Source organism: Dipodomys merriami, unplaced genomic scaffold (assembly GCF_024711535.1).
Source record: "Dipodomys merriami isolate MVZ:Mamm:240054 unplaced genomic scaffold, mDipMer1.0.p SCAF_1, whole genome shotgun sequence".
Taxonomy (NCBI): domain Eukaryota; kingdom Metazoa; phylum Chordata; class Mammalia; order Rodentia; family Heteromyidae; genus Dipodomys; species Dipodomys merriami.
The window spans coordinates 126531989-126548061 of NW_027202270.1; the positions used below are offsets into that span (position 1 = coordinate 126531989).

The 16073-nt window shown below is 39.2% G+C and overlaps 1 protein-coding gene across 22 annotated transcripts in view; it reads right to left on the reverse strand.

Moving 5' to 3' along the window:
* The window catches only part of Ttll5 (tubulin tyrosine ligase like 5), a 242939-nt gene that overhangs the window by 52901 nt on the left and 173965 nt on the right, over positions 1 to 16073 (reverse strand). For all 22 annotated transcript variants that reach the window (XM_070029485.1, XM_070029462.1, XM_070029431.1 and 19 more), the window contains one exon: positions 9611 to 9806. In XM_070029485.1, the coding sequence (XP_069885586.1) occupies positions 9611 to 9806 (196 nt within the window). The remainder of the gene's footprint in view (positions 1 to 9610; positions 9807 to 16073) is intronic.

A 16073-nucleotide genomic window follows, 5' to 3' on the forward strand; every position in this document is an offset into this window, starting at 1 on the left:
GCGGTAGTGGGGCCTGAACTTTGGGCCTGGGCGCTGTCCCTCAGCTCTTCAGCTCAAGGCTAGTGCTCTACCACTTGAGCCACAGAGCTACTTCCGGCTTTTTTCTTTTTGCTTATGTGGTGCTGAGGAATCGAACCCAGGGCTTCAGGCATGCAAGGCAAGTGCTCTACCACTGAGCCACCTTCCCAGCCCCTCAGTTTTTTGTTTTGTTTTGTTTTGTTTTGTTTTTTTTTTTTACTACTTGCATATACATAAGATATCTTGAAGAAGGGACCTAAGTCTAAACAGGAAGTCCACTTATATTTTATATACCCTGTAAACACACAGTTTAAAGGTAGCTTTATATAGTATTTTTAGTACTTTCATTCATGAAACAAAGTTTCATGGTATGGAATTTTCTACTTGTTGCATCGTGGCAGGGTGTAAAAGTTTTTGGATTATGTGACACTTTGGATTTTTCTGGCTCAACCTGTATTTAAAATACCAGTAATAAGCGGAGTGTCAGTGACTACTGCTTATAAGCCTAACAACCCAGGAGACTGAGATCTGAGGATCGCACTCTGGAGCCAGTCTGGGCAGGAAAGTCCGAGCTATGGCTCAAGTGGTTGAATGTTAGCTTTGAGCAAAAACAGTCAGTGATCCCTGGCCCTGAGTTCAAGCCCCAGGATCAGTACACACATACATGCACATGCATGCACAATGCACAAGTATACACACACACACACACACACACACACACACACACACACACACACACACACAAACACACACTCAATGACCTTAGATTACAAGCTCAATTGAGTTAACAAAAGAGAATTCATCATCCTCATCATCATTATCGTCATCGTCGTCGTCGTCGTCATCATCATCATCACCATCATCATCATCGTCGTCATCATCATCATCATCATCATCATCATTATTTGTTTATGTGTGTGCCAGCCTTGAGGCTTCAACTCAGGGCCTGGGCACTGTCCCTAGCCACTTGAGTCACAGTTGTACTTCTGGCTTTTTTGGTGGCTAACTGGAGATAACAGTCTCACAGACTTTCCTGCCTAGACTGGCTTCAAATCTTGATTCTCAGATCTCAGCTAGGATTATAGGCATTAGCCACCAGTGCATCGCTTAATGATCTTATTTTTAACTATCTGTTTTTTTTGTTTTGGTTTTTATTTATTTATTTATTTTTGGTCGTTTGTAGGGCCTGAACTCTGGGCCTGGGCGCTGTCCCTCAGCTATTTAGCTCAAGGCTAGCACTCTACCATTTGGGCCACAGAGCCACTTCTGGCTTTTTCTGCTTATGTGATACTAAGGAATTGAACCCAGGGTCTCATGCATGCCAGGCAAGCACTCTATACTGAGCCTCCTTCCCAGCCCTAACTATCTGTTTTGTTTATTCACTATTTGTTTTATTTATTAACTATCTTTTTGTTTATCCATGCATCATCCCATTAGTCATTTGTTTGGCAGACATGTGATTTGAACTCTGGGCTTCACACTTTCTACCACTTGACTCAAGTTTTATTTTTCATTTGCTAGGAACTGTTGGGAATTATTTGTATCTTGAGGTCTTTAATCTCCTAATAACATGCCTGCATCTTATGTCTCCTACTTAGCAAAATGAAAATAATAAAAGCACTCTCTAAGCTCCTATACAACTTCAAACTTAAGTTTATAAAAATAAATTCATCTCTGTCCTTCAAATGAATAATTTGTTTTATTTGGCCAGGAACAATACCTGGGTGGCCTACGGTGCCAATCTCACACAGGCCTTGCCATCATATCTCCATTAAGTAGTTTTCCTGAGGCTCACCATCTCAGGTAGATCAAGTTTTTCATGTTGAAGCCTGTCTTTCATTATCTTACACAGAGCTACTGTTTTCTGAGTCTACCATAGGCACACAATGAGAAACAAACCACAGGAGTGAGACAGGTGGAAACTGATGACCAGGTCCGGTGGCAAATAACAGTTGAACAGTGCAAGACACACAAGCCTGTTCCCAAGCAGCTGAAGTGGAGAGCTGCCTCAGTATCTACAACCAGGCTGACATCTAGGTTTGCACTGATGACATTACATTTCCTTTCTTTCTTGTGTATGAGAGTGGGCAGCAGTGCAGCAACAATTTATTGATGATAAATCTGTAACTAAGGAGGAAACAAAACTGTTTCTGTTAGGAGCAGGGGTAGAAGGCAAATGAGCTCAAGAAGCCCTCTAAACCTCATCAGTGGAGTGGAGATAAATTTACACGTGATACCAGAAATTCTCCCTATGTGCCCATTTCTCTCTAATATGACAAGGAGGTATTATCTATAAAACAACCTGATAGTCAAGAAACTTCTTTTATTATCAGCTACAAATGAACAAAACAAACTAATGTCTATATTGTAATACAGTAAACCTTTAGTGCATATTGCAGGGTCTTGTTTGACTCATTCAATCCTGACCTTATTATTTAAGAATGAAGCAACATGGGAATGTGGAATATGAGCATTTCTAAGTTTTTTTTTTTTGTTTTTTTGTAGGTTGTGGGGCCTGAACGCTGGATGCTGTCCCTCAGCTCTCTAGCTCAAGGCAAGCACTCTACCATTTGAGCCACAGCACCACTTCCAGTTTTCTGTGGTTTACTGGAGATAAGAGTCCCACGGACTTTCCTGCCTGGGCTAGCTTTGAACCATGATCCTAAGATCTCAGCCTCCTGAGTAGCTAGAATTATAGGTGTGAGCCACTGGCGCCATGCCATTTCTATGATTTTTGAGCCCAAAAGTTCCTTATTTATTTGGAAGTACTGACGTTTAAACTCAGGGCCTTCCACTTCTTAGGCTGGTGCCTAAGCCACATCCTCATCTCTAAAGAATACCTTATTAAGGACATCTCTTTAATTAAGTAGTTGAGGTAATTGGGATAACTTCTAAATCTTTATGTTTAATTAGCCTTCTGTTTTGAGACAGTATATATGAATAGCAGGAGAATGGCTAAGACACCTGAAAGGAAGTTCATAATACTGTTTTGTATGTGTCAGTAAGTACTTGTGAATTTTAACTTAAAATTTATGTAAAAAGTACTTAACATGCTATTTATTGAGTGCCTTATTATCAGGAAGATAGCATATGGCTTGATAACAAAGAGTTTAGATGCCAAAGGCTGAAATATCTGGGTTCAAAACCCAGGTCTTCCATTTATTACTTAAGCAATCTACATTTTTTAATCTGTGAAACTGAGTCAGTAAGTGGGAGGGCATTTGTAAACAATCAGTGAAACAAGACAAACACCAGGTAACCTAGCATCTGAGAATTATAATCCCTGTAATGACCCACAGGTATATATTTTCATCTCCGTATTGGACAGACAGAAAATATAGTTCAAAGAAGTTCCTAGGTCATGGACAAAACAAGACCAAGATTTAAACCAAGGATTGTCTGATTCTAAAGCCTGCCTATCCAGAGCACTTATTTCTAAAACAAGGTTTAATACACCATTCACGTGTTTTTAATGTATTCCTAATAGCTAAGAAACAGTGTGGTTTGGCAAAATGGTCGTAGTAAAATTTGTAAAAAGGAAAAGCTTGAAAATGGTATATAAGTACTTAGTCAAGAGAAAAAAAAACAATCACCAATCAACCAATGGAAAACAAAGAAGCAATCCGGTGCCAGTGTCTCACACCTGTAATCCTAGCTACTCAAGAGGCTGAGATCTGAGGATCAGGGTTTGAAGTCAGCTAGGGCAGAAAAATCCCCATGAGACATTCTTATCTACAATTAACCATTTCTGGTTAATTGGAAATGGTGCTGTGGCTCCAAGTAGTAGAGTGCCAGCCTTGAGCAAAAGAACTCAGGGACAGCACCCAGGCCCAGAGTTCAAGTTTCATGATCAATAAAAAACAAATAACATCAATCAATAAAAAACAAACAACAACAAAAAAATCAAAGAAGTATTAGATTATGACACAGGAATCCACAAGTCTTGGGACTTCAGAACATACACAAATTTATCCCCTTGCGTGCCTCCAGTCCAACCTTCTTTTCTGACACACCAGTATATATGTCTAAGGATACTGCCTGCAGGGCTAGACCACTTGCCTGCTCTTCATGCAGTGCTGGGCAGCTCGTGTGTTATTGCTGGCTGCTTGGAAAAGGAGCTGGTGCCTGATCAATTTCTTTCTCTCCCCTTCCCCCCAACCTAAACACAGCAGCTGAAGACTTGTAGAAACAGTATTCCTTCCTGAAGGGTGGCGTAATTTTTCTATACATGCAATGAACTTTTGGGAGTAAAATAACAAGACATGGTTGGGTTTCTCTGTGGGACTGTGCACGTATATACCCCAGTAGCAAGAAGCTGCCATCTCAGGGCCCTGGAGATGCTCCTAGCATAGGAAACGCCCAGACTGCCATCAAACACTGAGATGTTCCCAGCCATGTTAATAACAGGAACAATTGGTGTTACTTTACTAAATGTAGGTTACTATCTGAAACTTGGTCATGGTAGGAAAGGGGAAGAGAGCAGATGGGTGAAGGATGGGAGGAACTAAGGACAGTTTCTTCTACTTTCAGTTACCTTACACATGCTACAAACTAAATCTACTGAAAACTAAAGGGCTTTCTTTGTTTAGAAAGCAAAGAAAACCAGTTAAGTACTATATGTTTAAAATCCCTCCTCTCATCCACTGTAAAAAGAAACTTCAGCAATTCTGCCTTTGCTATCAGAATGTCCTTAATTTTTCTGCTTTTTAGGCTCTTTTTTGTTTTGGATGAGACAGGGGGGGGGAGAGAGAGAGAGAGAGAGAGAGAGAGAGAGAGAGAGAGAGAGAGAGAGAGAGAGAGAGAGAGAGAGAGAGAGAGAGAGGGAAAGAGAGAGAGAGAGGGAAAGAGAGGGAGAGAGAAAGAGGGGAGGAAGGGGGACGGAGGGAGAGAGAGAGAGAGAGAGAGAGAGTGAGGAGATGGGGGTGGGGGGAGTGGATTTGGAGCAGAAGTTTAACAAAGGATCACTTTAACAGAAACTACTGAGTAATCGCTCTGCCCTATGCCAAGAATAACATCAGCTCAATGTCGGCAATTAGAATCAGGTCAGTTGGGCCTCACAGCCTAGTCGGTGCAGCCCTCCTCACGGACCCCAGCATACAGAGCTACTCATGCTGATGTCACTAGTAGTCAGTGGTCCAAGCAAGTCCCCCCAACTATGCAGAAAGAAAAGTGCTTTTGTCTTGCACTCTAGGGCAAGAAGCCAGTATGAGAAGGAAGTGGAGAGAAGGCACAGTAGGCTAACAGCCTATAACAGAGTCGCTCTGTCACCCCTAACTATCAAGATTCAGCGTTGCCCTCAATCGTCGAGAAACTTGTTTTCCATAAGTTAAAATACCTGAAATAGTGCTTGGAACACATATAAACTTACAAAATGGTGACTATTATTATAAAACAAAAAAGGAGGGATTTGCCCATTCTTTATCTCTTGCTCATTCTAAGACTTGAATCCTGACTGCTGAGCAGAATGTACCCTGATAAGAAGAATGAGCAAGGAGGTATTTTGATAACTTATTTATGAGGAGACTGTGGGACATGGGAGAGAAAAGATGGCAACAGGGTTCCTATAAAAAATTACTGTCTTAAATTTTATAAGGGTGATACTAAGTTTTAACATACCCTGATTCCCTTCCAAAGGACAGAAAACAAATGACCAAAAGGAGAAAATTTCATTTTCTTTCTCCAGATGGGTGGTTCTAAGTAGAGTGGCATTAGCATCCTCTGGGGACTTGTGAAAAGGAAAAATGACTGAGTCCTCACTCATTTATCAGTGTCAGAAGTGATGTAGGTGGTACAACCAGTATATTAACTGGTTCTTCAAGTCTATCTCTTGCTGTATCTCTTGCTGTAGACTAGTGAAAACTCAAATCTTGTTTCTGCAAATAAAGTTTTATTGGAAGACAGCCACACTCCTATACATATTATACACGGTTGTTTTATTTTATCATGGAAGAGGTGAGCAGCTGTAGCAAAAGCTAAAGTATTTACTATCTGCCTATTTACAGAGTCTATAGACCTGTGCTTTGACCTAAAACAATGTTTTTCAAACTGCTATGTTCACACACAATGGTTTTAGGTTTGTTTACTTTTAAATCATGATATCTAGTCTTTAGCAAATGGACAAGGCCACACCATTTTCTAGGATCTTTGTCTTCTCAGGTGTGGATTCAGTGAATGGCAATTTCTAAATTTATGAGTGCAATGTTAGACAGAGATGCTCATTCTGCACAAGTGGTTAGGGTTGCCATTTCCAAACTCTCATCTTGATCAGAACTTGGCTTCTTGAAATTAGTATCTTTAATACGTTGGCTATCTAAGTTCTCTGACTAAAGGCAGAAAAGAATGGAGAACTTTCTTCACATGTAATAGGAGAAAGGCCACAAGATTTTTCCCTAAACACTTACCAGAAGATGACTGTGTGAAAGGCACTATTTATAAAAGTAATTGCTATACGATATATAATAATATAATATGAAATATAAAGCCCCTTTAACATCCCAGACTCAAAACTGGCATCTCTTATGGATGAATACAGGTAAATCCAATTTCAATTCTATCTACTAGTCTCAAACAGGCAGTTAACCTAATTTTTAGTTACCTATACTTTAGGAAAATAGACCCAAAGCAAGAGAATTCATTAGAGAAGTACCATCTCTAATCAAAGGATTAACCAAAGGACAGAAATTCAGGATACACTGAGAGTACAAACCATGCGTCTCATGAACAACTTGGTGGTAATTATAATGGTTAGGCTTAGGAACTAAGCTAAAAACAAAGGCTTTAAATTTATTTAGGACTTTGATTATGCTGGGCAGTGATCCTAAAGGCCCTTAAGTCCTCTTGATGTCAGAATATTTAATATTTTATTTGCTATTTTGTTAAAACTACTAAAGTTAATAGAATTTAGTTTCTTCACCTCTCCCCTACAGTCCTAGAAATTTACCCGTATTCATTTTATCCTAAATTAGTTTTGGTTTGAAAGAAAAGGGGATGAAACAGAATGATGCTTTATACATATATAAAACCATGATGGATAATTTTCTGTTCCTTCTGCAAAAGACATGAGATAACTCTCTTCTTGGGGGTTCTTCCTCCTTCAGAAAATATTCTGACATTCCAAAAACATGCTTTCCATATACTTCATAATTCAGTGAAACTAAATCAGTATAATCCTCAGCAAAAAAAATGCACAAAACAGCAGTTAAAATGTTCAAAGGAATGTGAGTTGCTGGAAACTAATCAAAAGCATGAGAAAGGTTTTAAAAAAAGTTGTCTCTAAAAGTGAAAAATCAGTAAAAAATGGACTCTCCTACCCTAAAGCCTCAACATCCTACAAACATCTCTTATTTAAAAAAAAAATTGCCTACCATTTGAAGGTATCAAGATGTGGTTCAAAAAGGACCAATGATATAAATTCATGAGAGTAATAATTTTACTCACATAAGGAAAATAAGGCTTGGACACTCCTGTAAAAAACATCTGGTTAAGCTGGTATTCTTAAATACTCAAAATGATGTGGGTTTATATATTTAAATAGCTTTAAGAAATGTACACAGATGTATAAAACCTTAGGATATACATTTATATCTGTAATTGTGAAAATGCAAACAGCTTATATATATGGCTTATATCCACTGCCCCACAGATTGTCTAAATAAGAAAATTTCTACATGACAGTATGGAAGTCAAAGATAGTTGCCATTTTCTATACTTTCCCAAGTAAAAAGCCAGGATTTTCCTCTAGTACAAATGATCTAGTGAGAACTACTAACAAATGCTTGCATTTTTAAAATGATGTATTTATCCACAGAGTATATCACCATAGTTGAATACAATCAGAATGATGAACCAGTTTGGAATTATAAAATGACCATACTTAATTCTGGATACTAGTTTTGAAGGTAGTACTAGAGTTTTGAACTCAGGGCAGTCAGTGTACCATTAAGCCACACCTTCAACCCTTTTGGCTTCTGTTATTTTTCAAATAGAGTCTCACTTTTTTGTCCTGGTCAGTTTGGACTGCAATTCTCTTAGTTAGGCTTCCCACATAGCTGGGAAAACAAAGATGTATCAGTATATCCAGGTTTTTATTGGTTGAGATCAGGTCTCTTGAATTTTTTGCCTAGTCTGGTGCAGACTTTCTTGATCTCGGCCCCTGCTTACGGATTTGAGATACTTTACCCTCTTGTAGGCTTATCTTGATCGTTGATGGGACTGAGAGATGGCTAGGAAACTAGTTAGTAAAGCATAACTGTGCCTGTGAGCTTATTTCCAGAGATACTTAGATCCTGAGGGCTCTGGCCTTAATGAATGGTCTAATCCACTAATGGATTCAAAATCTGGACAATTGGGACTCCGTGGAAGGTAGAGACTAATTAAAGGAAGAAGGTCTCTAGGGGCACATCTTTGAAAAGTGTTAAGTGGCTCTGGACTCTTGCTGTTACTTCAATGTGTTCCAGCCACAATTTTTCTTTCACCATGCTTTCCTCCATAGTTTTTAATCTACCATGCCACAGGCCTAAAGCAATGGAGCCAACTGGCCATGGACTGAAATCTCTGGGACTATGAGCTAAAACAAAATTTTTCTCCCTTAAGTTGATCTTCTCAAGTATTTGTCATAGTGACAGAAAGAACCAACATAATAGTTGAAAAGACAAGAGTACAGGGAATAATGGCTATTGTTTTACTGAAAGGATGAAGAAAGACTGTGAAATATTAACTCTGTATAAATTTGTACATACTATGTACTACATTTTTATAGAAAAAGAAGAACGTGGCAAATGATCAAACCGATAAAAGGTATTTATTTCTTCCACAACCAAATAAAAGGGTCAGACCTATAACCCTACAGAAGAACACGGGATCTGATTCTAATGATAATCCTTAACCATCAAGAAAAATAAAAGTGTAGCCTGTTGTATGAGCCTGTTCTTTCTCTGTCATTGGGCCATACTTGATTACACAGGTCCTCACCCCATGTACTTAGGGGAGTTTGTCATACCTAGACAGTGAGTAGAAGCTTAACTTTTCCCTATGTGAAAGCTCCACAACAGCAAACTTGTTTGTTTGTAAGACCACTATCACTTCCTCGCTGTTTCAAACAGTACCCAGCATGTGACAGATACTGAATAAACAACTTTTATGAAAGGAACAGCTATTTTACATAAGACCAGAAACCTAATTTGTGATCATTTCTTTTGTTATTATTTTAGATCATGAAAGAGTAATATGTATTTATACATACAAAATCTATGAAGGCTGGATAGTACATTTAGATATACAGATGCTTAAAATGCTGTTTTTAAGTGTCTGGAAAGTAGAGCATCAGATATGTACTAAACAAAGACCATACTACAGAAAGGTAAATATGACAATAAGGATTTTTATACATTCAAATATAATCCACAGATCAAATATTGTTGAGTATCCCCTTCCAGCAAAGACAATATTAAGACTCCAGAATAATTTGAGAAGGAGATTTCCCAGGAGCCATTCAATCCAGGAAAATGCCATCAAACTTTTGGGAAATTAACCTTACCTTTTTCAACAGCTGAAAGGAAGATACAAGCACACAGAAACACTTATCTTACATTACCTGGTGCCGAGCTCGACTTTGGTCCAGAAGCTGCCGGGACTGAAGTTTCTGTTGTTCAAGTTGCTGGAGGGCAAAATGGAGTTGGTAACTGCCTGCTGTGGGGTGATACTTGTGCTGGGGGGCCACCCCTGTAGCCTTGCTATATGCGTTGTTTTCTACTTCTCCTTCCCAGGCAAGGCCACCTGTTTGGAGGCTCCTGGAGAGAGAAAACAAACTTCTTAGAGTGGTTATATGAGCAGTCCAAAAGAAAGAAAAGAAATTTGTCAGACATTTTTCTTTAGAGAATCAGATAAAGGTTAGAATTACTTACATTATAAGTTATCCAAGTCTTCCACTGAATCTCAGTTTGGATACTTCGGGTTTCTAAGTCTGTCCTCCCAGAGATAGAGATATCCAAATACCCAGTTAAGGCTAAATCTACAAAGTGCTTTGTGAAGTACATGAATGAAAGGGTTTTGATTCAGTACAATCTTCCCTCTGACTGGCCACATCAAGACTCCTCCAGTTAAGCAACTCATCTACATGTTTGGAGAACTATACCAAAAAGCTTAGAACATACTGGTCTTCAGTGATTACTCTGGAAATGCCTTAATATGGGCGCGGGGGGGGGGTAGTGAGGGGAGGGAGAGAGAGTGTGTACAACATATAATAGCATGCACATATAATAAATCCTTCCTAAGGGGTTTCCAGAGGTATAGTGAACTGTGGCAACCACTGGTGGAATACAAAAATGCCTAAATAAATTAATGAAATATTAACACTACTCACAAGTTGAGTGTTGGATGGTAGTAAGGCAGGATTACATGGTTATGAAAGGAGAAGCCAGAAGAGCCTATTATCTCTTTTCTCATTAAAAGGGAAAAAGAAGTTGACTGAAAGTAATACATAGCAGCAGACTGAATAGCTAAAGGCACTGAATGAGCACACACTGAATGAGCAGAAGTAGGAACAGTGGGGAGAGGTGCTCGGCTTTAAATGAAGAGAAGGTAATTGGTCCCCAATGAACTAATAACATAATGGGAGAGGATAGATGAAAAAAAAATGACCTTCCCTGGCTTCATACTAACAAGGCTAGGTCCTGCTTGAATCAAAATGAAACTATTATTTATGATCACTGGATTAAAGGTTAGAAAAGTCATCCATTGTAACTGGCTTGCTGCAACCTAGATTCAGTGATTAGGTATTAAAGGAATTATATAATAGGTAGAATCTATGAGAATTCATCTCACTGGGTAGCTAGATTTGTTTTGTTTGCTAAAACAATGTTTTAATAAAACATTCATGGAGGTATTTGTCTTCACATTTTTGTGTTGCATATCAGAAGTCAGTCTGAACCCCTTATCTGGGGAGGTCATGCCCAGGTTCTCAGGTATATGACACAGGCAGTGTCTAGACATGCATACAGGGTAGGACAGGGGACAAGAGACAATCCAATAAGGGGCTCTGGGTAAGAAAAGAAGCATGTTCTTCCAACTGCATATATATTGAGCAGAATGCAACATCATAAACTTTTATAATGAAATCTGTTTTTAATCTCATCAGTAACATAAGCTCAGCCTGAAAATCACAAAAGGAAATTTCTCAAGCAAGCAGAAGCTTTTAGAATAAAGACAGGAATTTTTATAGTGCAACATTGGGCAGGGTGGGGGATGTTCAGCTGTATAATATAACAAGTGCCACGAGAAACTTGCTTGCTCTGAATGACAGTGGGGCTGTTCAGGCCATAGTCCCTCATACTAAAACACAAGCTGTAGGGCACATTGTATGCAAGGCAACAAGGGCTGACCAGAGGAGGCTGGGTTTGCTATACGTGGGGCTTTTCTTGATTTCTCATTTCTGAGTTTATAAATCTTAGTATTTCTACAACATCTAATAGCATTCCTTTCCATTCCAAATTCTGTTTATTTTCTTGAACTTGAATTTATCCTACATACTACTAGTAATATATTTTCCATCCTACCAAAACTCTGAGATTCAATCATTCACTCTAAAATTTCACAAGATTCCTTATCCAAAATGCTTGGAACTAGATAGGTTTCCACTTTTCATTTTTATTTTGGAACGTGTGTGTAAATACATATATAATTGGAGAAGGAATTCAGGTTTAAATATAAAATTTACTTATGTTTCATATATATCCTGTACTCAAAGCCTGTAGTTCAGCTGCTCAGGAGGCTGAGAAAGGGGAATTGCTCAAACCTAAGAATTTGAGGCCAGGTTGGGCAAAATAGCAAGACCCAATGCCTCTCTCCTCTTTGCCCCCCCAAAAAAAGTAAATGGCAAGCATCAGTATGGCATATTCTCCTAAATACAACAGGCTTAGCCTATTACGAACTTCATTTTACTGTCTACATCACTATGCCCTTCTCTGGGATGAAACATTTCTCTCCATAACTGCCTTTTGACTGTACATCCCAACTTTCAACCAAACACACAGAAAGTCTCTGTTTTTGTCCTCTGGTTTATTATCTGTTCCATCAAATGGATATGGTCTTGAGGAAACTTTAAGAGGAAATCTGAAAAATGCATAAAAAAATCTCAGCATGCAGCTGCAGCCTCTACAAAGATATGCTTTCAGCACCAAGATTCCTGAGAGTGATGTGATGTCACAAGAGCAGAAGGTGGGGTGAGGCAGAGAACTGTGACAGTTATACATTGGTATGAGTCTACTGGCCATTTCTCCAGCTCAGTCCAATCTTTGCCAAACTAGAGCTACCAGGTATAAGGATACCTTTGTCTCTCCTGATGGGGTTGATGTATGTATGTATGATGTATGTATGTGTGGCTTTTCTGACATTTAATAAGTAGAACTCAAGGATACTAAATAACTAGAAATGCCAGGAACAGTCAGTCATATACAAGAAAAATACATGCTGTGAAAATGCAGATGGTACTTCTGATGATAAGAAACACAGTGACACTTTCAGGACTATGTGGATATTTAAGGATAGCATCTCCACCACAAGCAAAGTAGCCCTGGCACTCAGTAAGTGCAGCAAACCCTACAGATGACAGGAGTCTCATGAGCAGTGGGCTACATGATTGGAGAAGCATTGTGATGTGGGGGGAATCTCCCTTGGCTTGGGGGTATTTCCAGGGACACAATTAGCATGGTTCTACAGGAAATGAGTACTGTGTGTCCTATTACAAATGCTTCCCAGAGCAGCTGGACTTTAGTCATATTCAGGGAGACCAAATGGATGAAGAGAGCATAGTTAGGAAGAGTTCTGTACAGCATGACCTTCATTCAGAGCAAGTAACTTCTCTGTGTCTTTATCAAATTTTCTCAGCTGCAAAATGGAAATATAACTATCTAATATAGTTGTTTAACAACACAAGTGGAATACTGACAAACAGGGAAACAAATAGGAATAGGAAGAAGAGGGAGAAGAAGGAGAGGGAGAGGGAAAAATGGGAGAGGGAGAGAGAGAGGGAGACATAAGGGTTGTCATGGAGGCTAGCAGTATTGACTAGATGGCACAAAAGGGAATTTTGAAGTGAGATGGAAATATTCTATATGTTGTATCCATGTTGAAACATGGAATTGAATGTATAAAATATATGTTCTTTGGCTCAGGTAATTATACTTCAACCTCAAAAAAGGCAAACATGAAGACATATCCCTTTCATTAAAACCTCAGCTATTATTTACTGTTCTATGTATATATTATAAGGCTTTCCTGATTTTAGTTATAAAATTATTTTCCTCCTCACATGGTAAAATATATGCCTAAGGAGTTTTCAATTTCAATGCAATCCAACTCACATTTACTGGATACTGTTCCTAGGTGTTTAGGGAATACAGAGAAGAAAAACATTAAGTTCCTGCTCTTAAAAAGCTCACGATCTGGACAAGTGAAGTCAGGCACAGTAAGATTTTGGAATACATGGTATTTCCTCCTGGGTTTTAAACAGTGTTAGGTGAGAGTAAGGGAGAACTAGCCTATCTCATAACGATCCTGGTACTATTCTATAGGATGATATAATCTGGCATAAAGTTCTGAAGCAAGAGGAACGCAAATACAGTAATATTGATGTACATGAGCACTATAGCTGAAAGGCAGAAAGAAAGGCTGGTCTGAAGAACTAAGCCTGCCAATATATTATAACATTAAAGTCATATGTAGTCAGAAGGAAGTTCAGGAGTCATGATAGTTAAGTTTAGCATTAAAATTACACAGTGTAGGTTCTGTGAATAAAAAATACATCTGATTACAAAATGCCTTCAATGAATGACTGAAAACTACTTTGATTAGTGAAAAAAATAATTTAGATACAAGTCTAATAACACTGAAACCATTTACTAAATTTTTTAATCTACATGGTAAATTATGAATTAGCTTTAACTGTTGAGATGTGTTGACTTCCCAGGACACTGACAGCAAGACAAGTAAAATTAGTGCCTAACATTTTTTTTTTTTTTGAGTCCGGTTGTGGGGCCTGAACTCTGGGCCTGGGCGCTATCCCTCAGCTCTTCAGCTCAAGGCTAGTGCTCCACCACTTGAGCCACAGCACCACTTCCAGCTTTTTTCCTTTTGCTTATGTTTTGCTGAGGAATCGAACATAGGGCCTCAGGCATGCAAGGCAAGCACTCTACCACTGAGCCAACTTCCCAGCCCCCTAACATTATTTAAGGAGAGTGAGTTTCATAGGCCTTCCAGAAGAGTTCATTTTTTTTTGTAACAGGTACATTGATTCTTAGAGAATTTATCTGTTGAAATATATATATTTTTTATTTTCTGTCAGTCATGGGGCTTGAACTCTGGTCCTGAGAGCTGTCTCTCAGCTCTTCAGTTCAAGGCTAGTGCTCTACCACTTGAGCCACAGCACCACTTCTGGTTTTCTGGTGGTTTATTGGAGATAAGAGTTTCATAGCTTTTCCTGTCCAGGCTGGCTTTGAACCATGATCCTGAGATCTCAGCCTCCTGAGTAGCTAGGATTACAGGCATGAGCCACTGGCGCCTGGCTGAAATATTATTTTAAAACAATATAGCAGTATACCAGTGAAACTAACTTTTAACCTTTTGCTCCTTCTACCCTTTTCTCTTTTGAATCTACAGAGTTATGTTAAGAGGGCTCTTTTGCAGGAAAAGTTAAAGTACAAGAGTGAGCTCTGGAAATACTAAAAAGCTCAGAAATAACCTGAAAAAAAATCATGAGAACTTTTGACAACCAGTATGCTCAGCTGAAAGCACAGGACTATAACATGAAATTCTAAGCGCAAGCTGAACTTCTTGCTTGAGAATGGGGTGAAAGGGCTTAAAAAATATTTTGTTTATTTGATATGCTGAGAGGTTCTTGGGAAAGGATTAAAGAAATAACCCAAGAAAGAAGGCAAAAAGAAGTAAGAGATTTTGAGGGCTGGAAATAAGTCAAAACCAAAGCCAGAGCTGGGTTAGCAAGAGAATTCTGAAGTAGAGGAGTCTTGTACCCTTGGATCCACACCACAGATTCTGAACTGGCTCATTCTAGAATAGAAGGAAGCAGCGTTGGGATGGAGAGCTGGGATCCAGAACAAGACTGCTGGTTCAAACCCTTGTTTCTACCACTAAAAGCAACACGTTCAATGTCTCTGTACTGTGGTTGCAACTGTGAGAACAAAAATCCATCCCATTTCTCATTGGCCTAGTCTAAGGACTAAATGTGATAATCCATGTAAAGCATTTTTAACACAATATCGGGCAAATATAAGAAATGCTATTATTAACATTCTTTCTATGGAAAGTGAATCTAAGCTTTTGAATGGAGTGAGGGGATACAACAGGTGCACTAAGAAATGGGTGTGTGAAATTTCATTACTTTATAGAAAGAAGAGAGACAAAGTTGTATTTCTAATCCCCTTACCAAGTACTGGGACCATGTGGGGTAATGTGGTAATAAGCGAGGGCAGCAAAACTACTAAAACAAGGCCTTTCAAGTCACTTGGGAAGTGAGTAGGAGTATAAGATCTACTTGCTGCACTTATCCACCAGCAAGAGCTGTGGCATGCAGCCTCTGGTGGAGGGGACTTGCTCATGATGGAAGTCTGCTAGAAAGTGTGCCAACCATGGGCAGGAAAATGGGAGTTTACTACTAATGCTGTTGACCAGGGAGAGATCAATGAGGGAGATTACTACCCCTCCCTCTGCTTCTCCCCTCTTCTGAACCTAAATCCCCAGCAATGATACACCTGCCCCCTTGAACTTCTGCAAATAAAAAAGTAGTTTTTGTTTTGTTTTTTTGCCTGTACTGGGGCTTAAACTCAGGGGCCTGGGCATTATCCCAGAGCTTCTTTTTGCTCAAGACTACTGCTCTATCAGTTAGAACTCCACTTCAGCTTTTTTGGGGGTAGTTTATTGGAGGTAAGAGTCTCACAGACTTTCCTGCCCAGGCTGGGTTGAACCTTGATCCCCAGATCTCAGTCTCCTGAGTAGCTAGGATTATAGGTGTGAGCCCCTGGTGCTCCTCCAAAAAGCAGTATTTT